Source organism: Salvelinus alpinus, chromosome 4 (genome assembly GCF_045679555.1).
Source record: "Salvelinus alpinus chromosome 4, SLU_Salpinus.1, whole genome shotgun sequence".
NCBI classification, from domain to species: Eukaryota; Metazoa; Chordata; class Actinopteri; order Salmoniformes; family Salmonidae; genus Salvelinus; species Salvelinus alpinus.
Genome location: NC_092089.1, coordinates 66121771 through 66146718, shown reverse-complemented (window position 1 = coordinate 66146718; position 24948 = coordinate 66121771). Strand labels below are relative to the sequence as shown.

The 24948-nt window shown below is 41.1% G+C and overlaps 6 protein-coding genes across 6 annotated transcripts; all 6 read left to right on the top strand.

The window, feature by feature from the left end:
- The first annotated feature begins 265 nt into the window (after nucleotides 1-265).
- LOC139572636 (protocadherin alpha-3-like) lies at nucleotides 266-3095 on the top strand. Its single transcript, XM_071395318.1, has 2 exons — nucleotides 266-2782; nucleotides 3090-3095. The coding sequence occupies exons 1-2, from the start codon at nucleotides 419-421 to the stop codon at nucleotides 3093-3095; spliced, it is 2370 nt and encodes a 789-aa protein (XP_071251419.1). The 5' UTR covers nucleotides 266-418.
- A 370-nt stretch (nucleotides 3096-3465) lies between these two features.
- On the top strand, nucleotides 3466-6431 carry LOC139572634 (protocadherin beta-15-like). Its single transcript, XM_071395317.1, has 2 exons — nucleotides 3466-6077; nucleotides 6412-6431. The coding sequence occupies exons 1-2, from the start codon at nucleotides 3629-3631 to the stop codon at nucleotides 6429-6431; spliced, it is 2469 nt and encodes an 822-aa protein (XP_071251418.1). The 5' UTR covers nucleotides 3466-3628.
- An 86-nt stretch (nucleotides 6432-6517) lies between these two features.
- On the top strand, nucleotides 6518-9239 carry LOC139572633 (protocadherin alpha-8-like). The gene is made up of 2 exons (XM_071395316.1): nucleotides 6518-9051; nucleotides 9231-9239. Exons 1-2 carry the CDS (start codon nucleotides 6691-6693, stop codon nucleotides 9237-9239), a joined length of 2370 nt encoding a protein of 789 aa, XP_071251417.1. The 5' UTR covers nucleotides 6518-6690.
- Nucleotides 9240-9371: 132 nt separating this feature from the next.
- On the top strand, nucleotides 9372-11893 carry LOC139572632 (protocadherin alpha-7-like). The gene has a single exon (XM_071395315.1). The coding sequence runs from the start codon at nucleotides 9530-9532 to the stop codon at nucleotides 11891-11893; it is 2364 nt and encodes a 787-aa protein (XP_071251416.1). The 5' UTR covers nucleotides 9372-9529.
- A 631-nt stretch (nucleotides 11894-12524) lies between these two features.
- LOC139572631 (protocadherin alpha-3-like) lies at nucleotides 12525-15348 on the top strand. The gene is made up of 2 exons (XM_071395314.1): nucleotides 12525-15058; nucleotides 15325-15348. The coding sequence occupies exons 1-2, from the start codon at nucleotides 12689-12691 to the stop codon at nucleotides 15346-15348; spliced, it is 2394 nt and encodes a 797-aa protein (XP_071251415.1). The 5' UTR covers nucleotides 12525-12688.
- Nucleotides 15349-21967: 6619 nt separating this feature from the next.
- Nucleotides 21968-24782, top strand: LOC139574175 (protocadherin alpha-4-like). Its single transcript, XM_071398447.1, has one exon. The coding sequence runs from the start codon at nucleotides 22132-22134 to the stop codon at nucleotides 24493-24495; it is 2364 nt and encodes a 787-aa protein (XP_071254548.1). The 5' UTR covers nucleotides 21968-22131; the 3' UTR covers nucleotides 24496-24782.
- The last annotated feature ends 166 nt before the right edge of the window (nucleotides 24783-24948 follow it).

Here is a 24948-nt window from a genome sequence, read left to right as displayed (position 1 = left end):
GAATCACCAGCTCATTTGCTGTATTTATCTTCGCTTAAGTGTATAAGTCCATCTCTCTTTCCTATTTTTACATGTTCTCATTCCTTCATTGCTGCTACGTAGTTATGGCAACTGGAAAACAGACAACAACTACAAGTTCATATGGTCATGGAAAACCGAATACCGAACCACATGGTGTCGGTGTAGTACTAGGAGACTGTTTTTATAGGTCAGGCCCTGCCCTTCTCTGCGCTGTTTTGTTCCACACAGACGATAGCAGTGCGGACATACGAGCAGGACGTGTTCTGTTGGACAGATAATTGCTGTGTTCGTTTTTAGTGCTGAGGCATTGAATCGGTATGGATCATCATGAGTTGGTCATCTGATCGTTAGGATTGTGTTTTTTCATTGAGGATTGTGCTTACTTTTCTGTCTAACGATGGGAGATGGAAGACAAAGGCGCAGATGGGAGTACTGGTGGGTTGCTGTGCGTTTCTCTCTGCTGCTGTGCTTCGGAGAGCAGGTTTCAGCACAGATAAGGTACTCTATTCCAGAGGAGGTGAAAGAGGGATCTGTTGTTGGAAATGTTGCTAAGGATTTGGGTCTTGACGTCAGTACTTTGGTGGAGAGACGGTTTCGTATTGTTTCTGGATCTAAGGACGCTCTTTTCCACGTAAATCAGAACAATGGCGTCTTGTATGTTCATAAAAATATGGACCGAGAGGAGCTCTGTGGTGGCAATGGCGCTTGCTTGATGGACCTGAAAATCGTTGTTGAAAATCCTCTAGAAATTCACTATATCGGGGTAGAAATAACGGATGTTAATGACCACTCGCCCAGTTTTGCTGAAAACGACGTACAGTTGCAAATAGCTGAGAATACCCTCACGGGGGCACGCTTTGAACTCCAGACAGCGCGTGATTTAGACATTGAAATCAATGCTGTCCGTGTGTACAGGTTGAGCCAGAATGATCATTTTGATTTAGAAGTGAAAGACAATGGGGAGGAGGATAAACTTCTATTTTTAGTTTTAAGTAAGCCACTTGACAGAGAGCAAAATTGCAAGCATGAATTATTGTTGACTGCAGTCGATGGAGGTAATCCACCGAAGTCAGGTTTACTTAATGTAACTGTCATAGTTCTGGACACCAATGATAATCGACCTGTTTTTAATCAAGACATATATTCCGTTTCTTTAAAGGAGAATTCCCCAATTGGCACAATTGTTACCGCTGTTAATGCGTCTGATGCTGATGCCGGTTTAAATGGTGCGGTAGAATACTCTCTGGGAAGAGCAGTGAAACGTAAAGTATATGACATTTTCCAGTTGGACAGCGTTACTGGTGAGATTAAAGTGAAAGGTGAAGTTGACTTTGAGGAAAATGAGGTTTACCGATTAAATGTACAGGCGTCTGATAAAGGTCAGCCTCCTCTGACTGTTGACTGTAGAGTTATTATAAAGGTAGTAGATGTGAATGATAATAAACCAGAGATTGATGTAACATCCCTCTCCAATACAATAGGTGAAGATTCAAAACCAGGAACTGTTATTTCTCTAGTTAGTGTGACAGATAAAGATTATGGGATTAATGGTAATGTCATATCTACAATAACAGACAACGTGCCATTTGAATTAAAACCTTCATTTAAGGACAATGTGTTTTCCATTGTCACAAAGGGACGTTTAGACAGAGAATTCGTGTCCCATTATGACATCACAATAACAGCCACTGACTGTGGTCAGCCTCCTCTGTCCACATTCAAAACTCTGAGCGTCCAGATATCAGATGTGAACGATAACAGTCCAGAATTCTCCCAAAACCCCCTTGAGCTGTACTTAGTGGAAAATAACGCCCCTGGCAGAGCAATATTCTCTGTAAGCGCTTGTGATAAAGACTTGAATGAAAATGCTGCGATTTCATATCACATAGTAAGAGAAGGGACACAGAATGATATGGCATCTTCCCTGAATATAAATTCTGATAATGGCCATATCTCCGCACTGAAAAGCTTTGACTTTGAAACTTTAAAAACGTTCCAATTCCAAGTTGTAGCTACAGACTCTGGAACTCCGTTAAAAAGCAGTAACGTCACAGTTAACGTGTATATTCTGGATCAGAACGACAACGCTCCAGTGATCTTATATCCAGTCAGCACTAACGGTTCCGCTGAAGGTGTGGAGGAGATTCCCCGCAATGTGAACGCAGGCCATTTGGTGACTAAAGTGAGAGCCTATGACGCTGATATAGGATATAACGGCTGGTTATTATTTTCACTGCAGGAAGTTACTGACCACAGTCTCTTTGCTTTGGACCGCTATACAGGACAGATAAGGACACTTCGGTCATTCACAGAGACAGACGAGGCTGAGCATAAACTGGTCATACTGGTAAAAGACAATGGGAACGTTTCACTCTCAGCAACAGCTACTGTGACTATCAACGTTGTGGAGCCCAAAGAGGCTTTTGCTGCTTCTGATGTTAAAAGTTCAGTAAAAGATGACGAGGAGGAGAACAGCGTTACATTTTATTTGATCATTACTTTGGGGTCAGTTTCAGCGTTTTTTCTCATCAGTATCGTCGTGTTGATTGTAATGCAGTGCTCCAAACCCACAGACTATTCCTCCAAGTATTTACAAGATGTGAATAACGACGGGACACTGTGCCACAGCATCCAGTACAGATCCGGAGACAATCGGTACATGTTAGTTGGACCCAGAATGAGTATAGGTTCGACCATAGTCCCGGGCAGCAATGGGAATACTCTAGTGTTACAAGAACAGAGGAGCAGAGCTTCTGGAGAGGTAAGAGCAGTTTCTATGCATTTAATTTTGAACGAATATAGATTGGGATTTGAATGTCTCCATTGCTTAAGTAAAGACTTTATGACTGACGATGAAGCAGTTGCTGTCCACCCCGATGGTTCTGAATCGGTGCTTAACATCTTATTTGTGTCGTTGGCAGATATTCTCGTGTTTAACATTTTTTAAATATTGTTTAGATATGCTGATCTCTCTTTTTTGAATGTGTGACTTGCCGTAACCAGGTCCCAACAAGACTCATTGTTGTACGTGATTCTGTTGTTGTACGCCTTTTCTGTGCGTAATTAAGAACTGAACTCTCTGATGCGGTAGCTGTCCACCCTTGCGCTGTTTAATTACAAGAGCATTGTTTGATTTGAATAGCGTAGTATCTACTTTCTCAGTCGTCTACATTCATGCTTCCCATGAACATATTAGTCTTGTTCCATGTCCCTTTACTTTCTCTCAACCTTGTCTCCACGAGTGTTAATGATATCTTGCTGGTACTTTTGCTGATGCTAATACAGTAATGTACAATCATTCTAGAGCCTTGTGTACTCGTGGCAAGCAGTAGCTCGGTCCGCATGGTGTCGGTGTCACACAAGGAGAATGACTGACTGTCTGGTGTTTTGTATATTAGGCCCTGCCCCTCTCTGGGTTGTTTTGTCCCCAAATGCAGAGAGAGCTGTGCGGACGTCACAACAGGACGTGCTATGATAGTCAGAGAATAATTGTATTATTGTTCTGTCCTGAAACATTGCATTTCGTTATGGATCATCACGAGTTGGTCATCTGATCGTTAGGATTGTGTTTTTTCATTGAGGATTGTGCTTACTTTTCTGTCTAACGATGGGAGGAGGAGGACAAAGGCGCAGATGGGAATACTGGTGGGTTGCTGTGCGTTTCTCTCTGCTGCTGTGCTTCGGAGAGCATGTTTCAGCACAGATAAGGTACTCTATTCCAGAGGAGGTGAAAGAGGGATCTGTTGTTGGAAATGTTGCTAAGGATTTGGGTCTTGACGTCAGTACTTTGGTGGAGAGACGGTTTCGTATCGTTTCTGAATCTGATGAAGCTCTTTTCCAGGCAAATCAGAACAATGGCGTCTTGTACGTTCGTAAGAATATCGATAGAGAGGAGCTGTGTGATGGCAATGGCGTGTGTTCGATAGACTTAAAAGTCGTTGTTGAAAACCCCTTAGAGGTCCATTATGTGGGTATAGAAATAACGGATGTAAATGACCACTCGCCCAGTTTTGCTGAGAAATATCTACATTTAGACATAGCAGAAAATACCCCTCCTGGGACGCGCTTTGAACTCCAGACTGCACGTGATGCAGATGTAGGTTTGAATTCTGTGCGCATTTACAAGTTAAGTAGTGATGCTCATTTTGAATTGGAGTTAATTGATAATGGGGACGAAGACAAAGTTCCATTTTTAATCATAAGGAAAGCCATTGACAGAGAACAAAATGCAATGTATTCGTTCATTTTGACAGCTATAGATGGAGGCAACCCCCCAAGATCAGGTACTTTAAATGTCACAGTAACTATTCTTGATACAAACGACAATCGTCCAATTTGTGGGAAAGATCTTTACACTGTAACAATCCAGGAAAATGCACCCATTGGAACACCTGTATTAACCATAAAGGCCACTGATACAGATGAGGGACAAAATGGCGAAATTGAATATGCACTTGGTCGAAACATTAAGCGCAAAGTTCATGCCACGTTTCATTTGAACAGTCTTACTGGTGAAATTCGTGTCATAGGTCCAGTAGACTTTGAAGAGAATGAGTTCTACAAACTAACAGTGCAAGCCTCTGATAAAGGACAACCCCCATTATCAGTTGACTGTAGAGTTGTCATCACGATAACGGATGTAAATGATAATAAACCAGAAATAGGGGTGACGTCGTTGTCTAACATGATATCTGAGGATTCGAAGCCTGGAACGGTCATATCTCTAATTAGTTTAACGGATAAAGACTCTGGTAACAACGGTAAAGTCCTACTGAAAATATCGGAGAATATCCCTTTTGAGTTAAAACCGTCATTTAAGGAGAATGTCTATTCCTTTGTCACAAAGGGGCGTTTAAATCGAGAACTTTTTTCCCATTATGACGTCACAATAACAGCTACTGATTTTGGTCAGCCTCCTCTGTCCACATCCAAAACTCTGAGCGTCCAGATATCAGATGTGAACGATAACAGTCCAGAATTCACCCCAAACCCCCTTGAGCTGTACTTAGTGGAAAATAACGCCCCTGGCAGAGCAATATTCTCTGTAAGCGCCTCTGATAAAGACTTAAATGAAAATTCTGCGATTTCATATCACATAGTTAGAGGTGAAGGGACACAAAATGATATGGCTTCTTTTCTGAACATCAATTCTGATAACGGACATATTTCAGCTCTAAAAAGCTTTGACTTTGAAATCCTCAAAACTTTCCAATTCCAAGTTGTTGCTACAGACTCTGGAACTCCGTCACTAAGCAGTAACGTCACAGTCAACGTGTACATTCTGGATCAGAACGACAACGCTCCAGTGATCTTATATCCAGTCAGCGCTAACGGTTCCGCTGAAGGTGTGGAGGAGATTCCCCGCAATGTGAAGGCAGGCCATTTGGTGACTAAAGTGAGAGCATATGACGCTGATATAGGATATAACGGCTGGTTATTATTTTCACTGCAGGAAGTTACTGACCACAGTCTCTTTGCTTTGGACCGCTATACAGGACAGATAAGGACACTTCGGTCATTCACAGAGACAGACGAGGCTGAGCATAAACTGGTCATACTGGTAAAAGACAATGGGAACGTTTCACTGTCAGCAACAGCTACTGTGATTATCAAGGTTGTGGAGCCCAAAGAGGCTTTTGTAGCTTCTGATGTTAAAAGCTCAGTAAAAGACGAGGAGGAGAACAGCGTTACATTTTATTTGATCATTACTTTGGGTTCAGTTTCAACGCTTTTTGTCATCAGCATCATCGTGTTGGTTGTAATGCAGTGCTCCAAACCCACAGACTATTCCTCCAAGTATTTACAAGATACGAATAACGACGGGACACTGTGTCACAGCATCCAGTACAGATCCGGAGACAAACGGTACATGTTAGTTGGACCCAGAATGAGTATAGGTTCTACTATTGTCCCGGGCAGCAATGGGAATACTCTAGTGCTATCTGAACACGGAAGAGCTTCTGGAGAGGTAAGAGCTGTTTTAAGAGTTGCTCTTTCAAGCTTTTACAAGTATTATATAGTGTCTGTTTTTTTTTGTTCTGTCCTACCTTATATCAGTAAAGATGAGTTATTTGTTGAAATGTCTCCCATGTTTATTGGAATGTGTTGTCCGTGCGTAATGGGAAGGTTATTTGAAAATATCCGAAAAAAAGCTGTCCACTGCAGTGGTGCTGAATTCTATTAGGTGTTTTTTACGTTGGTGAAGTCATCCACTACCGTTGCCTAAATATGTTTGTTCTTTTTGCCATATACACTTCTGTCTTAGTGAGGCAATACCATTGGTTTTTCGCATTCATCCTTTCACATTGTTTAGCTGGTACTACAAGTATAAGTGGCAGTGTTTTTACATATCTTCACATGGAATCTCTTAACAGTTTTATCTTCATGTAGATGTGGTAACCAGAACCTAGGTACGCAGGGTGTCAGTGTAACACAAGGAGACTGACGTTGTGGTATTTTGTAGAATAGGCCTTGCCCCTCTCTGGGCTGTTTTTTTTCGACGCATACAGAGAGAGTGGTGCGGACATCAGAACAAGACGTGCTATGCTGAACAGGGATGCTTTTGTATGGTTTTCTTGCTGAAGAATGTGTTTGAGTATGGATCATAACGAATTGGCCGCCCGATCATAAGGATTGTCAATTTGGGGATCGTGTTTGGTTGTTTTTACAATGGGAGACGGAGGACAAAGGCGCAGATGGGAGTACTGCTGGGTTCTTCTGTATTTCTCTTTGCTGCTCTGCTTGGGGGAGGTTTCAGCACAGATAAGGTACTCTATTCCAGAGGAGGTGAAAGAGGGGTCCGTTGTTGGAAATGTTGCTAAGGATTTGGGTCTTGACGTCAGTACTTTGGTGGAGAGACGGTTTCGTATTGTTTCTGGATCTAAGGACGCTCTTTTCCACGTAAATCAGAACAATGGCGTCTTGTATGTTCATGAAAATATCGACAGAGAGGAGCTCTGTGATGGCAATAATGCATGCTTGATAAACCTCAAATTCGCAGTTGAAAATCCCCTTGAAATACACTACGTCAGCGTAGAAATAATGGATATAAATGATCACTCTCCTATTTTCCCCGAAAAAGATCAGTATCTAGAAATGCCAGAAAATACATTTCCAGGTGCGCGATTCGAACTTCAGACTGCGCGAGACGTAGACGTTGGACCCAATTCTGTTCGTTTGTATAAGTTAGGTCAAAATGCACATTTTGAACTACAGTTAATTGATAGTGGTGAAGGTGACAAAATACCATTTTTAATTTTGCAGAAGCCATTGGATAGAGAGCAAAACACCAAACATATGCTATTACTTACAGCGCTAGACGGAGGGAATCCACCTAAGTCAGGCACCTTGAATATCACTGTTACTGTTCTTGATGTAAATGACAACCGTCCCATCTGCACCCAAGACGAATACTCAGTAACATTGCCTGAGAACGCTCTAAATGGAACTATTGTCATCAGAGTAAACGCCACAGATGCTGACGATGGCCAAAATGGAGTAGTGGAATACACACTAGGCAGAACTATAAAGCGTAAAATACATGACATCTTTGAATTAGATCACGTAACTGGTGAAATTCAAGTCAAAGGCCAGGTGGATTTTGAAGAAAAGGAGGTTTACAGGTTAAATGTACAGGCGTCTGATAAGGGACAACCTCCAACAAGTGTTGATTGTAGAGTTATTATTAAAATAGGAGATGTTAATGATAACCAACCAGAAATAGATGTGACGTCCCTCTCGAACACGGTGTCTGAAGATTCTAAACCAGGAACTGTTATTTCTCTCATCAGTGTAACAGATAAAGATTCCGGGATTAATGGTAAAGTCATTTCTAGTATATCTGAAGACATGCCATTTGAATTAAAACCTTCATTTCAGGAGAATGTGTATTCGATCGTCACAAAGGGGCGCTTAGATCGAGAACTCGTGTCCCATTATGACATCACAATAACAGCCACTGACTGTGGTCAGCCTCCTCTGTCCACATTCAAAACTCTGAGCATCCAGATATCAGATGTGAACGATAACAGTCCAGAATTCTCCCAAAACCCCCTTCAGCTGTACTTAGTGGAAAATAACGCCCTGGGTGCATCCATATTCTCTGTGAGCGCCTCTGATAAAGACTTGAATGAAAACGCCGCAATTTCATATCACATAGTTAGAGGAGAAGGGACGCAGAATGATATGGCTTCTTTTCTGAATATAAATTCTGATAATGGACATATTTCCGCGCTAAAAAGTTTTGATTTTGAATCCCTCAAAACTTTCCAATTCCAAGTTGTAGCTACAGACTCTGGAACTCCATCACAAAGCACCAACGTCACAGTGAACGTGTTCATTCTGGATCAGAACGACAACGCTCCAGTGATCTTGTATCCAGTCAGCGCTAACGGTTCTGCTGAAGGTGTGGAGGAGATTCCCCGCAATGTGAACGCAGGCCATTTGGTGACTAAAGTGAGAGCCTATGACGCTGATATAGGATATAACGGCTGGTTATTATTTTCACTGCAGGAAGTTACTGACCACAGTCTCTTTGCTTTGGACCGCTATACAGGACAGATAAGGACACTTCGATCATTCACAGAGACAGACGAGGCTGAGCATAAACTGGTCATACTGGTAAAAGACAATGGGAACGTTTCACTGTCAGCAACAGCTACGGTGATTATCAAGGTTGTGGAGCCCAAAGAGGCTTTTGCAGCTTCTGATGTTAAAAGCGCAGTAAAAGACGAGGAGGAGAACAGCGTTACATTTTATTTGATCATTACTTTGGGGTCTGTTTCAACGCTTTTTCTCATCAGTATCATCGTGTTGATTGTAATGCAGTGCTCCAAACCCACAGACTATTCCTCCAAGTATTTACAAGATGTGAATAACGACGGGACACTGTGCCACAGCATCCAGTACAGATCCGGAGACAATCGGTACATGTTAGTTGGACCCAGAATGAGTATAGGTTCTACTATTGTCCCGGGCAGCAATGGAAATACTCTAGTGATACCCGAACACAGGAGCAGAGCTTCTGGAGAGGTAAGAACTATACGTTTAGTTACTGCATAGCTCTTCTGTTTGTAAGTTCCGAATGAGTTACATTATATTTTAGTCTGTCTAATATGTTGCTTTGGTCGGAGTATGGTTGTGGCATTAACAACCGTACTCTCATAGGGTTTCTCGTCACTGCTTTTGTAAGTGATCGCTGTCCACGACAGTGGTTCTGAAACACTGTACAGTTCAACCTGCTGTTTGAGTGGTTGCGATTGTTGTGCACACGGTGTCGCCGCTCTTCAGTGTTAGAAACATGCATTTGGTTTAAATCCCTCCCTCTCTTTGTCCTGTTGGCTCATTGAAAATCATATGAATCTAGTGAAACGGGCACTGGCTTTCTGGAACGGAGAATACCATCCACATGAAAGGTTGCTTGGATATGTTTGGTGGATAACCTTGTCATCTTGATTTTTTTCTGGATAAAGCGGACTGTAATGGTTCCAAAATAACAGGACTTGTCAAAATGGTAGACGGACAGAGAAGAGCGGCGCCTCTCCGGGCGATGCTGTTGTTTGTATTTTCGTTGTGCTTTTGCCGTGGAGCTTATTGTCAAATACGCTATTCTATCGCGGAGGAGTCGAAAGAAGGTACTTATGTGGGAGACATAGCAAAGGATTTGGGGTTCAGTGTGGATAAACTGATGGAACGAAGGTTTCGGATTGTATCGGGCTCCAAGGAAGGTTTTTTGCAGATAAACCAAGACAATGGCGTGTTGTATGTGGACAGAACCATCGACAGGGAGGAGCTGTGTGAGAAAATAATTGTGTGCTTGATAAACCTAAAAACCGTGGCCGAGAATCCGTTGGAAATACACTATGTTGAGGTAGAAATAACAGATATTAATGATCATTCTCCTAAATTCCCGGAAAAGGTGAAACATTTGGAAATATCCGAGAGCGTTCTGCTCCAGGGGACGCGCTTTCCTCTGGACGCTGCGCGTGACCCTGATGTTGGAGCGAACAGTCTCCGTAAGTACACTCTCAGTACAAACGAGAACTTTGAGTTAGATGTTAAAACTCGCGGCGAGGATAAAATCCCCTTTTTGATATTGAAAAAGCCGCTAGACCGAGAGCAGAAGTCTGAAATATTGTTAACCTTGACTGCGTATGACGGAGGTAAACCAGAGAGATCTGGCTCTGTCAATATAACCGTAAAAGTTATCGATATGAATGATAATATTCCCGTTTTCGACCGACAGGTGTATACATTAACATTAGATGAAAATGCTCCCTTAGGCACTTCTGTTCTGAGGCTGCACGCCACGGATCTAGATGATGACGCAAACGGACAGGTTATATACACATTTGATAACAGTCTTAAAAACAAAGCGTTCGATTTATTCGAGATAGATGCGGTAACAGGGGAAATTACAATCAAGGGATTAGTAGACTTTGAAGAGCAGAGTGTTTACGAAATTGACGTGCAGGCATCTGACAAGGGCCATGTTACATTGACTGGTCACTGCAGTGTCGTTATCAACGTGAAAGATGTAAATGACAACGCACCTGAGATGGACGTAACGTCTCTGTCAGGTCAAATCCCCGAGGACGCACGACCCGGTACAGCTGTAGCTCTAATCAGTGTGTCTGACATGGACTCTGGTGAAAACGGCTTGGTTATATGTACAATCTCGGACAACATCCCTTTCGAATTAAAACCGTCTTTTCAGAAAAATATGTATTCTTTGATTACTAAAAGTGGATTGGACAGAGAGTCGGAGCCTATGTACACAGTGACTATAACTGCTACGGATAAAGGAGAGCCATCATTGTCTTCCCACAAAACTATCACGGTCCATATCTCAGACGTCAACGACAACAGTCCTGTCTTTTCCCAGAGTCCATATACTTTCTATGTACCAGAAAACAATGCTCCAGGCGAGTCGTTGTTTTCATTGAGTACATCAGATAGAGATCAGGATGCCAACGCTCGTGCGTCTTATCATATTTGGAAAGGCGATGGTGACACTCCTATTGTATCCTACCTAAATATGAATTCTGATGGTAACATTTACGCACTAAAAAGCTTTGACTTTGAAACTACCAAAACGTTCCAATTCCAAGTTGTAGCTACAGACTCTGGAACTCCGTCACAAAGCACCAACGTCACAGTGAACGTGTTCATTCTGGATCAGAACGACAATACTCCAGTGATATTGTATCCAGTCAGCGCTAACGGTTCTGCTGAAGGTGTGGAGGAGATTCCCCGCAATGTGAAGGCAGGCCATTTGGTGACTAAAGTGAGAGCCTATGACGCTGATATCGGATATAACGGCTGGTTATTATTTTCACTGCAGGAAGTTACTGACCACAGTCTCTTTGCTTTGGACCGCTATACGGGACAGATAAGGACACTTCGGTCATTCACAGAGACAGACGAGGCTGAGCATAAACTGGTCATACTGGTAAAAGACAATGGGAACGTTTCACTGTCAGCAACAGCTACTGTGAATATTAATGCTGTGGAGCCCAAAGAGGCTTTTGCTGCTTCTGATGTTAAAAGCGAAGTAAAATACGAAGAGGAGAACAGCGTTACATTTTATTTGATCATTACTTTGGGTTCAGTTTCAACGCTTTTTCTCATCAGCATCATCGTGTTGATTGTAATGCAGTGCTCCAAACCCACAGACTATTCCTCCAAGTATTTACAAGATGCGAATAACGACGGGACACTGTGCCACAGCATCCAGTACAGATCCGGAGACAATCGGTACATGTTAGTTGGACCCAGAATGAGTATAGGTTCTACTATAGTCCCGGGCAGCAATGGAAATACTCTAGTGATACCTGAAAACAGGAGCCGAGCTTCTGGAGAGGTAAGAAGTTAAATACGTTTCTATAATTACTAACAGTTAGCTGGTGCTGTCCCTGAGATTGGAAACTGCCGATAATATTATTTCATGGTGTATAAATGTGTCAGATGATATGTTGTTTAGTAAAAGGGTAAGTATATTGGATGAAACATGATTTCATAACATCGTTTCATCGCAGTAGCTTGCTGGCTCTTTCGCAGCCACATGCTTTCAGTGCTGGTCGCTGTCCACGGCTGTGGTGTTGAAACGTTATTTTGTTCAATGGCTGTTTGTCTGGTGAAGTTCTGCCAACATGTGATGGTGGTGTACATGCACCTCAAGTAGCTATCCTCTTTATTTAAACAAATATTTCTCAATCTTTATTCCTGTCGGGGTGGGCCACTTGTTGAATAGGTCAATAAATGGTGTCCCAGGCTATGCATCATGTTATGTAGAACTTAATCCACACAACTTCTTCAGTAAGGTTTTCTGTTCGATATTTACTGTGACAAAATACCACGAATAATCTTAAATTATAGTGTAATGTGAGGTATAATCACATGGTGTCAGTACACAACTAGAATAACGCTCCTGGTAGACATCCTCTCGTCATACTTTTGAGTCCACCCCCTTGATGGTTTCGTATCTTATTCAGTCGCTGGAGGAGCACAGGCGTGATCTTCATGGGGAGAATACAATCTCAAATGTACATTCTGAAAACACCATTGGATAATGAGCTTTTGTCATGTTTGTTTATGTATTGGATAGACAATTGTCACCAATGAAGGAATAGTGGAAGTGCTGTGGATTATTGTTATTTATCTTGAAAACATGGAACAAAGAGGATGCGGGGCATGGCGGGAGCGACGGCAGTGGGTCGTCTTCTTCGTTGCTTTGATTTTCTTTTGGAGCGGAGCTTCAGCTCAGATAAGATACTCAATCTCTGAAGAGCTTAAGGAAGGAACTGTCGTGGGGAATATAGCTAAGGATTTGGGAGTTGATCTGAGTACCTTGACGGAAAGGGGATTTCGAATCGTATCTGGCTCGACTGATCCCCTTTTCCAGGTAAACCAGAATGACGGCATCTTGTATATGAACCGAAAAATAGACAGAGAGGAAGTGTGTGAACGGAGCAGCGTTTGTTTAATCAATCTGAAAACCGTTCTAGAGAACCCGCTGGAGATCCATTATGTCGCGGTGGAGGTGTTAGATGTGAACGACCATTCTCCCAGCTTTCCCGAGACAGAGAAACGGTTGGAGATTTCAGAATCTGCGTTACCGGGAGCGCGATTTCAGCTGCCAGCTGCGCGCGACTGGGATGGTGGCCAATTCTCTGTTCAACAATATAAATTCAGTCATAGTGAACATTTCCGTGTTGAGGTCAAAGACCGAGGTAAAGATGGTAAGATGCCGTTTCTGATTTTACAAAAGCAACTAGATAGAGAAATAGTAAAGAGCCACAAGCTCCTCCTCACTGCCATTGATGGTGGAAATCCCCCGAGATCTGGAACTATTGAAATAACTGTCGAGGTATTAGATGTTAATGACAACACACCTCTATTCACTAAAGATGTGTACTCTGTAATGTTAAATGAAAACTCGCCCGTAGGCACAACTGTTATTCAGGTCAACGCCACTGATTTAGATGACGGTGTCAACGGACATGTAATATACTTATTCGGTAATGACGTGAATAGCAAAATACAGAAACTTTTTGATTTAGATGCCGAAACTGGTAAAATAACGGTTCGAGGTCAAATCGATTTTGAGATACAAGATAGCTATGAGATTGACATAAAAGCGTCCGATCAAGGAGTTGCTCCACTAACAACAGACAAAAGTGTGATCATAAAGATAGTTGATGTTAACGACAATGAACCCGAGATAGAGGTGACATCCTTTTCCAACGCCATTCCCGAGGATTGTAGACCCGGAACTACTGTCGCATTAATCAGTGTTAATGATATGGACTCTGGTCTCAATGGGAAAGTGATCTGCTCTATAAATGGCGAGGACGTCCCTTTTAAACTAATGCCGTCTTTACAGGACAACATATATTCTGTAGTCACCAAGTCACCACTGGATAGAGAGAAACAGGCTCAATATGACGTTATAATTTTAGCTAAAGACGCAGGCCAGCCTTCCTTGTCATCTGTAAAGACTATCAGCGTTGTTGTATCAGATGTGAATGATAACAGTCCAGAGTTTTCACTGAGTCCCTATAATTTCTATGTCATTGAGAATAACGACCCAGGAGGCTCAGTATTTTCAGTGAGTGCCTCAGATCGCGACATAAATGAAAACGCACTGATTTCATATCATATTCCGAGAGGCAGCGACGATGAGAACAAATGGGCATATTTTCTTAATATTAATTCTGAAAATGGGAACATATTGGCTCTAAAAAGCTTTGACTTTGAAACTTTAAAAACGTTCCATTTCCAAGTTGTAGCTACAGACTCTGGAACTCCGTCACAAAGCAGAAACGTCACAATTAACGTGTTCATTCTGGATCAAAACGACAACGCTCCAGTGATCTTGTATCCAGTCAGCGCTAACGGTTCTGCTGAAGGTGTGGAGGAGATTCCCCGCAATGTGAACGCAGGCCATTTGGTGACTAAAGTGAGAGCCTATGACGGTGATATAGGATATAACGGCTGGTTATTATTTTCGCTGCAGGAAGTTACTGACCACAGTCTCTTTGCTTTGGACCGCTATACAGGACAGATAAGGACACTTCGGTCATTCACAGAGACAGACGAGGCTGAGCATAAACTGGTCATACTAGTAAAAGACAATGGGAACGTTTCACTGTCAGCAACAGCTACTGTGATTATCAACGTCGTGGAGCCCAAAGAGGCTTTTGCTGCTTCTGATGTTATAAGTTCAGTAAAAGATGACGAGGACGAGAACAGCGTTACATTTTATTTGATAATTACTTTGGGTTCAGTTTCAACGCTTTTTCTCATCAGTATCATCGTGTTGATTGTAATGCAGTGCTCCAAACCCACAGACTATTCCTCCAAGTATTTACAAGATGCGAATAACGACGGGACACTGTGCCACAGCATCCAGTACAGATCCGGAGACAATCGGTACATGTTAGTTGGACCCAGAATGAGTATAGGTTCTACTATTGTCCCGGGCAGCAATGGTAATACTCTAGTTCTTCCCGAACACAGGATGAGAGCTTCTGGAGAGGTGAGGAGATTGCCAAGTTATTATTCAAGTTACACATCGTGTATTGTCCTCATAAACTACGTAGCCTGTAATGTACAGTGCATACATTCATTGTCTCAATACAAGCATATGAACGTGGGTATTTTGGAACTTGCTTTGCTATTTAGGGGTTTGTTCAGGTGTGTTCGTTTTAGTTCTGTTATCCACAACAGTTTGAAAGGAATTGTATTGCATTCGTTTTTTTGTAGTTCTCTAAGTGTCCTTTTAATACCACCAATTTGTTACAGAATATGATGTGTGGGGCATCCTAAATCAATTGAAGTGTAACTCAAAGTTGCGTCGCCTTAGAGTTGTGTGTTTCTGCAATGCAGAGTAATGCACTCGTGATGTGTCGCTGTCCATTTGCGTGGTGCAGAAGCGCTGTTGCTTTGCGGCTCATCAAAAGAAAATACAACAGAAAATACAACAGAAACTATGCAATGTGCTTTATTTTATATTTTTGTCAATCTCTATCAGTTGCTGGTCGATACTATCAGCCTCTATTAGCCTACACAAAAACCCTACACTCAATTTAAATGAATGATTGTTTGTCTCTGCATGTTTATGCCTTAACTGTTACTGATGCCGGAGTAGCCAATGTGCTGTGCACCACCATACAATGTGTGGTAGAATCGCACGGTGTCAGTGCTTTAACTAGAATTATGCACTTGAAAGAAATCTCCACGTCATACCTTTGATTCCTCCCCTTGGTTGGTTTGTAATTTCGCTTCTAGCAGACAACAGTCGTGAGCTGTGAGGAGAGATTTAGAACATAATTGAATGCAACTAAAATGTTTTTTGTTTTTTTAAATAATGAGCAGTGATCATGTTTGAGCATGTAATGGGTAAGAGTCGTTGATAATAGAGTCGTAATGTTGGCGTGCTGTGGATTTTTTGTTGGATAAAGATTATACTACAGTCGCGGGCAGCAATGGGAACACTCTAGCACTCACATTGCTGCCCGAACACATTAGCAGAGCTTCTGGAGAGGTAAGAACCATACGTTTTGTAACTGCTTAGCACTTGCATAGTTTATTGTCCTGTTCGGTTTGTAAATCCCGTCTGAACTGCATTTTATTTGAGAAGGTCTAATATGTTGTTTTGGACGGAGTGTGGTTGTGGCACTTACAACCCTACTCCTCTCACAGGTGGCATTAACAACCGAGGTAAAGTTGGTTTTATATTCACACATTCGGACATTCAACAGACATTCACCAGACATTCATCAGACATTCACCAGACATTCATCAGACATTCATCAGACATTCACCAGACATTCACCAGACATTCACCAGACATTCACCAGACATTCATCAGACATTCATCAGACATTCACCAGACATTCATCAGACATTCAACAGACATTCGCCAAAAGCCATTTAAAATGGTAAAAATCAATAACTAATTCATTGATTGTCACAGAAACATAAAAATAGATATGGTTTACTCTATAAATGTCTAGCATTTACAACCTTTGTTTTTAATAAAATATCCAGTTTTGATTTGATGGAGATACATACAATCTAAAATATGCCATTAAAAGCGGTATAAATCAATAACTAATTCACTGTTTGTCACAGAGGCCTCAAACTAGGTATGATTTATTCTATAAATGTCTAACATACTTTTCTAACCTTTGTTTTGAGTAAAAATCCTAGTTTTGATAGAAATACATAAAATCTATAAGATGCCATTAAAAGCGGTATAAATCAATAACTAATTCACCGTTTGTCACAGAAACTTCAAACTAGGTATGATTTATTATATAAAGGTCTAGCATACTTTTACAACCTTTGTTTTGAGGAAAAATTCCAGTTTTGACTTGATAGAAATAAAATCATAAAATCTATAAAGACTGCCATTACTGTAATGTTTGATATTAGAACATTGATGTCTGATACCTTTTTTTTCAACACATACGTTTTTTGCAAATGTATGCCTTTTTTACTATGAGATTTATATTACCTGAATACTCAACGATGATTAACACCTCAGTTATGTGTGCTTCTGTCAGGGTTGTGGTCAAATGCATATCATTTCAAGTCAATTTAGCAATTGAACAAAAATCCAATTCAATTTGAAAATGTTCCTGATTGCAAAAGCATGTAACATAATTTGGGTATTCCAGAACTGTAATTTACATGTAAATAAACATAACCCTGTTTAATGTTTTTAATACTGCAGATAGAATGCTCTGTGGGCCAGAGATGGTACCAATCAGCTTGTCTGGGGATGACAAAGAAGGACTTGAACAAAGCCAAAATAGAAAATGATTGGAAGGGGCCTCTTTGCTGTTAAATAAGAGAGGTATAAATAAATAACTGTTGTGCCTTTTAACTACTTTAAAATGTGGAACTGTTGCACTAAAAATGCAAACATTGATTTGGCATACAATTTAAGATTGTAAACATTGTCTGACTTCATATAGAACAAATTGCACTTGAAATTAACATTTCTTTAAAGTTATTGCAAATAAATGCATATTTTTCACTTTTTTCTGCGACAATCACTGAATTAGTTATTGATTTCTTCATCTTTGAATGCAATATTTGAGATTTTATGTATTTCTATCAAATCAAAACTGGAATTTCTGCTCAAAGCAAAAGTTGTAAAAGTATACCAGACATTTATAGAATAAATCATACCTAGTTTGATGTTTCTGTCATAATCAGCTTAAACGTTTTTGATTTATATAGCTTTAAAATGCATCTTATAGATGTTACATATTTCTATCAAATCAAAACTGGAATTTTTCCTAAAAAAAAGATTGTAAAAGTATGCTAGACATTTATAGAATAAATCATACCTAGTTTGATGTTTCTGTGACAAACGGTGAATTAGTTATTGATTTATACGGCTTTAAATGGCATCTTACATATTTTATGTATTTATATCAAGTCAAAACTGGGATTTGTCCTCAAAACAAAGGTTTTGAAAGTATGCTAGATATTTATAGAATAAATCATACCTAGTTTGATATTTCTGTGACAAACGGTGAATTAGTTATTAATTTATACCGCTTTAATTGGCATTTTATAGATTTTATGTATTTCTATCAAGTCAAAACTGGAATTTCTACTCAAAACAAAGGTTTTAAAAGTATGCTAGACATTTATATAATAAATCATATCTAGTTTGATGATTCTGTGACAAACGGTGAATTAGTGATTGATTTTACATTTTTAAATGGCTTTTCGCGAATGTCTGTTGAATGTCTGTTGAATGTCCGAATGTGTGAATATAAAACCAACTTTACCTTGGTGCATTCACAACTCTACTCCTATCATAGGGTAACTCATTGAAATCAGCGGCTCATCGCTGCTTTTGTAAGTGATCGCTGTCCATAACAGTGGTGCTGAAACCAGGGGCGAAAATCTGATATCAACCTTGGAGGGGACAATTACATAAAATTTTCTCAAGAGCAATTCCTGAGGCCGACACCAAAAGTAGTGCTGTAACACATAGCATACGTTGTTATATGTTAAATGTATATTGAGGAACCATAATTCCTACAACTGGATAATTGATAGGTACAGTAGTTAACTGAAGGGTTTTCCCAACTTGTTCAAATGTTTAAATCATTATTCTACTACTAATAATAGTTATAGCAGTGCTCCTTACCAGTCCAGTATGTATGCAGGTATTCGTACTTACAACCAGCAATATCAAGAAAGGTCAGTAGGTGACAATGGTACTGTACACTGTATGGGTGTAGTTTTCATAAATACAATGAACATGGTGTGATCACATCTAAAATAATCTCCATTGAGAACCATCACAAAGTTGGTCTCCGTATTGAATTGAGCTTTTAATTTGACTTTTTCTGATACATTTATATAGTCATTAAATATGTGCACCTGGCCTGAGTCTACTACAATATCTTTGCAAGAACAAAAAGCTTAAAATAAGTACAGTTCTAAAAGCAAAATAACTACTTCAATGAAAACCCCAAATAAATCAAACAAAATATCCTTCAGTCAGTGTCTCAACTCTTCAAACAGCAGCTATGGACAAGTATGTCGCACAAAGTATGCAATTTTAAATAAAATAACATGAAATAAATAATTTGTAAGTGTACTGAAAACTACTAAACAAAAGAACAAATATCAATTACACCAGGGGTTCTCAAACAGGGGTCCATGGACTAATTGCAAGGGGTCCGTGAAATAAAAAAGTGTAATGAATGTAGTCAGTACCACAAGGTTTCCAGTAAGTTTACATATAATATAGAGGGGGTGGAGGTCCCTGAGGACCGCTCAAAACCTTGCCTGCCTTGCCTAAAAATATGCAGGGGTTCCAGTACCCCAAAAAGGTTGAGAACCACTGCTATACACACTACTGAACAAAAGAACCGAGCATATGTTTGCGGGTTTCCTCAACAACACATCAGTTGCCACTTTCGCAATGCCCTCGCCTGTTGTCTCCGACACCCTGTATAGCCCAATAAACTCCTTGTGAGGGACATGGTCATGGTCAACATAACGCAGACAGACATTCTCCTGTTCAGCACCAGAGACATCTTGAGTACCATCAACAATTAATGAAAATTGTACAATCGGAAGAGACCTAATCTCAGCTGCAATGCCTCGAATGACTATTGGCCATGATGTTCAGAATTGCATTCTGTGCTTTGGGGCCTGTGTACATTGTGGTACGCTCTGTTAACCACTTCAGTAAAATGGGATCATCCTCTTCTGCCCTAAGTTTCAAAATCTGGTATAAATTCCCACTGTCATCCGTGTGGCCTCTAAAGGCTTGTCCCTGTCTTACTACATGCCGCACCGAACTAACAATCTTCATCAAGCAATGCCTTGCGTCCTCCTGCTGTTTACCCCACGCGCTGGATAACTGGACACTGATTGGATTTAGCTGGTGTGCTGTTACAATTACAAAGTGGCGGTGGGTTTGGCAGTTTTGATGTGCTGTGAATTTTTCAATGGCCTTTCTCCAGTTCCTAAATCCTGCACTAATGAAGGAAGCATCTGCTCTTTGGCCAAAAGATGGCTGGCTTGAAAACCCTTGGCTACAGTGAAAACAACACTCCTTTTATTGATGGATTATAATGTAGCCAGGGGAAATCGCGAAACCATCTCTCTTGAAACGTCAACACACTGTTGGCAAGAGTTTGCGGTTCTATAAATTGTGGGTGTGGCTGATATGGTTTTGTGCCATCACTGTGGTAACTGGACAATGCTGTGCCACTGTCCCCTATACTGGTGCTGCTGGCAACAAGGGTGACACTTGGTCCTGCCGTGGCTGTGACACTGTCCTCTGAAGTCTCTCTCCCTGGCTCTTTCCCTTTCACCACCCTAACTGACTCACAGTCTGTCTCCTAGAAAATAAATAAGGTGTTTGCCGTACTCCTAACTACCGGTACCCAAAACTACACAATTAATCACAACAGCAATACCATTGCCGTAAACAAATCTTAGTTTAGTCACCAGTTTAAGTTGAGAGTGGGGGTATCCATGGCATTTTCCAATTATGTCCCTATTTTACAAGTCAAAAAAATTGAGAACCTTTCATAATGTTGCCAAACAAAGACTCAACAAACTTACCTGAGACTCCCTGTCTGCCAATCTGTCCCTGCATATCTGTCCCCAGCTCTGCTGTCTGTGTGCCATCTGTTGCCTGCTCTGCCTAATGACATCATTGTGAAACATTTCCATTAGCATTTCACTTCTTTCTTATGAACATTTTATCAACTAGTCTTTGAGATATTAGGATACTAGAGTTCTTACTATGCGTTTTGGTGTACTGACAAATACTCTGATGTCCGTCTTCTACCTGGCCTAGCTGCACATTTTTCTACCTGGCTGGCTGGCCTAGCTGCACACACACACATTTACACAACACATGCTGCAACCTTTTGTAATTTTAATAGTTTGTTTCATATTGGCTGGCTTCCAACAATAGCTGAATTTGTAAAGCTAGCGAGCACCAATTCCGTTTCTGTGTGTTTGCTATAATCTTTGCTACCTGGTTAAATAAAGGTGAAATAAAATAAAATAAAAAAAGTTCACTAGCGACAATTTATCTTTTGCAACGAGACCATTATATATATTTAAGACAATGGTAGAAGAGAGTGTAGTTCTGTTCTGTTCAGTTTGGACTTCAGTTTATCGCTAACCTTATCACAGGGACGTCGAAACACTACAGCTGCATGCTGATCTTGGAATAAACTGACAATAGCAAAGATTCCATCTTTGACGACGCCACATAAATGAAATAGGTACTAGCTAGTGTAATAAATGATGTTTTTTATGTGACTTTAACCCATAGCTACAATGCTGACATAATGCCTGTTTGCTTTAGTTTGCGCGCTAGCTCTGCAAATTCAGCTAGTGTGTGAACCCTGCCAACATAAAAATAAATAAATAACATTGCTATGGACCTGCTGTGGATTGACTGGATTAAACCTCACGTCAGTTACGTACATATCCCTTTCGGACAGTAGATACGAACCCTCTATTACCTTGCCAGCTAAAGAACTGGCAGTGGATCAAACCATTGTGAGGCAAAGGGCGGGGGGGGGTCGCAATCTTTTGAAACTTAAAAACGCGCTATTAAGTGTCAATAATCAGCACAAGTGCTTTCATTGCGTATTATTAATATTATTGAAATTACATAGTTATGTTTACAGTGATATATTGGGGGGGACAAATCATATTTTTCCCAAGATGGGGGGGTCGTGTCCCCCCCGCCCCCCCTGGGATTTCCGCCTATGGCTGAAACACCATACAGTTCAAAGTGCTGTTTGACATGTCACATGTTTATGTTTTAGTTTGAGTACTTGCGCGTGGTGATGTTGCGCGCATGGTGTCGCTGCTCTTCAGTGTTAGAAACACGTACTTTGTTTAAATCCCTCCCTCTCTTTGTCCTGTTGGCTCATTGAAAATCATATGAATCTAGTGAAACGGGCACTGGCTTTCTGGAACGGAGAATACCATCCACATGAAAGGTTGCTTGGATATGTTTGGTGGATAACCTTGTCATCTTGATTTTTTCTGGATAAAGCGGACTGTAATGGTTCCAAAATAACAGGACTTGTCAAAATGGTAGACGGACAGAGAAGAGCGGCGCCTCTCCAGGCTATGCTGTTGTTTGTATTTTCGTTGTGCTTTTGCCGTGGAGCTTATTGTCAAATACGCTATTCTATCGCGGAGGAGTCGAAAGAAGGTACTTATGTGGGAGACATAGCAAAGGATTTGGGGTTCAGTGTGGATAAACTGACGGAACGAAGGTTTCGGATTGTATCGGGCTCCAAGGAAGGTTTTTTGCAGATAAACCAAGACAATGGCGTGTTGTATGTGAACAGAAACATTGACAGGGAGGAGCTGTGTGAGAAAAACAGTGTGTGTTTACTCAATCTAAAAACCATAGCAGAAAATCCAATGGAAATACATTATGTTGAGGTAGAAATTACAGACATAAATGATCATTCTCCTAATTTCCCGGAAAAGGTAAAGCTCTTGGAAATAGCAGAGAATCTTGTATCGCAGGGAACGCGCTTTCCTCTGGACGCTGCGCGTGACCCTGATGTTGGAGTGAATAGTCTCCGTAAGTACACTCTCAGTCCTAACGATCACTTCGAGTTAGATGTTAAAACTCGCGGAGAGGATAAAATCCCTTTTTTGATATTGAAAAAGCCGCTAGACCGAGAGCAGAAGTCTGAAATGATGTTAGTTTTGACTGCGTTTGACGGAGGTAAGCCAGTGAGATCTGGCACAGTCAATATTACAATAACTGTTATTGACGTTAATGACAACGCACCAGTCTTTGAACGACAGGTGTATACATTAACTTTAGATGAAAATCCTCCCTTAGGTACCTCTGTTCTGAGGCTGCACGCCACGGATCTAGATGATGGCGCAAACGGACAGGTTATATACACATTTGATAACAGTCTCAAGAACAAAGCGTTCGATTTATTCGAGATAGATGCGGTTACAGGGGAAATTACAATCAGGGGGTTAGTAGACTTTGAAGAGCAGAGTGTTTACGAAATTGACGTGCAGGCATCTGACAAGGGCCATGTTACATTGACTGGTCACTGCAGTGTCGTTATCAACGTGAAAGATATAAATGACAACGCACCTGAGATGGACGTAACGTCTCTGTCAGGTCAAATCCCCGAGGACGCACGACCCGGTACAGCTGTAGCTCTAATCAGTGTGTCTGACATGGACTCTGGTGAAAACGGCTTGGTTATATGTACAATCTCGGACAACATCCCTTTCGAATTAAAACCGTCTTTTCAGAAAAATATGTATTCTTTGATTACTAAAAGTGGATTGGACAGAGAGTCGGAGCCTATGTACACAGTGACTATAACTGCTACGGATAAAGGAGAGCCATCATTGTCTTCCCACAAAACTATCACGGTCCATATCTCAGACGTCAACGACAACAGTCCTGTCTTTCCCCAGAGTCCATATACTTTCTATGTACCAGAAAACAATGCTCCAGGCGAGTCGTTGTTTTCATTGAGTACATCAGATAGAGATCAGGATGACAACGCTCGTGCGTCTTATCATATTTGGAAAGGCGATGGTGACACTCCTATTGTATCCTACCTAAATATGAATTCTGATGGTAACATTTACGCGCTAAAACGTTTTGACTTTGAAACTACCAAAACGTTCCAATTCCAAGTTGTAGCTACAGACTCTGGAACTCCGTCACTAAGCAGTAACGTCACAGTGAACGTGTTCATTCTGGATCAGAACGACAACGCTCCAGTGATCTTGTATCCAGTCAGCGGTAACAGTTCCGCTGAAGGTGTGGAGGAGATTCCCCGCAATGTGAACGCAGGCCATTTGGTGACTAAAGTAAGAGCCTATGACGCTGATATCGGATATAACGGCTGGTTATTATTTTCACTGCAGGAAGTTACTGACCACAGTCTCTTTGCTTTGGACCGCTATACAGGACAGATAAGGACACTTCGGTCATTCACAGAGACAGACGAGGCTGAGCATAAACTGGTCCTACTTGTAAAAGACAATGGGAACGTTTCACTGTCAGCAACAGCTACTGTTATTATCAAGGTTGTGGAGCCCAAAGAGGCTTTTGCAGCTTCTGATGTTAAAAGTTCAGTAAAAGACGAGGAGGAGAACAGCGTTACATTTTATTTGATCATTACTTTGGGGTCAGTTTCAACGCTTTTTCTCATCAGTATCGTCGTGTTGATTGTAATGCAGTGCTCCAAACCCACAGACTATTCCTCCAAGTATTTACAAGATACGAATAACGACGGGACACTGTGCCACAGCATCCAGTACAGATCCGGAGACAAACGGTACATGTTAGTTGGACCCAGAATGAGTATAGGTTCTACTATTGTCCCGGGCAGCAATGGAAATACTCTAGTGATACCCGAACACAGGAGGAGAGCTTCTGGAGAGGTAAGAAGTTAAATACGTTTCTAAACACTAACCGTTTGCTTATATTTTGCTTGAGCTTGGAAATTGCCTATATTATTATTTTATAGTGTATACATGTGTCAAAAATTATAGTAAAAGGGTTAGCCTATTGGATGAAACATGATCTCATAAAATCGCTAATCGAAGTGGCTTTCCAGCTCATTCACAGCCACACTCTTGCAATGCTTGTCCCTGTCCACGGCTGTGGTGCTGAAAGGCTATTTATTACAATGCGCTGTTTGTCAGGTGAATGTTTGCCAACATGTGATGGTGGTGTACATGCACGTCAAGTAGCTATCCTCTTTATTTATAAAAATATTGCTTAATCTTTATTCCTGTCGGGGTGGGCCACTTGTTGAATACGTCAGTAAATGGTGTCCCAGGCTATGCATCCTGGTATGTAGAACTTAATCCACACAACTTCTTCAGTACGGTTTTCTGTTCGAT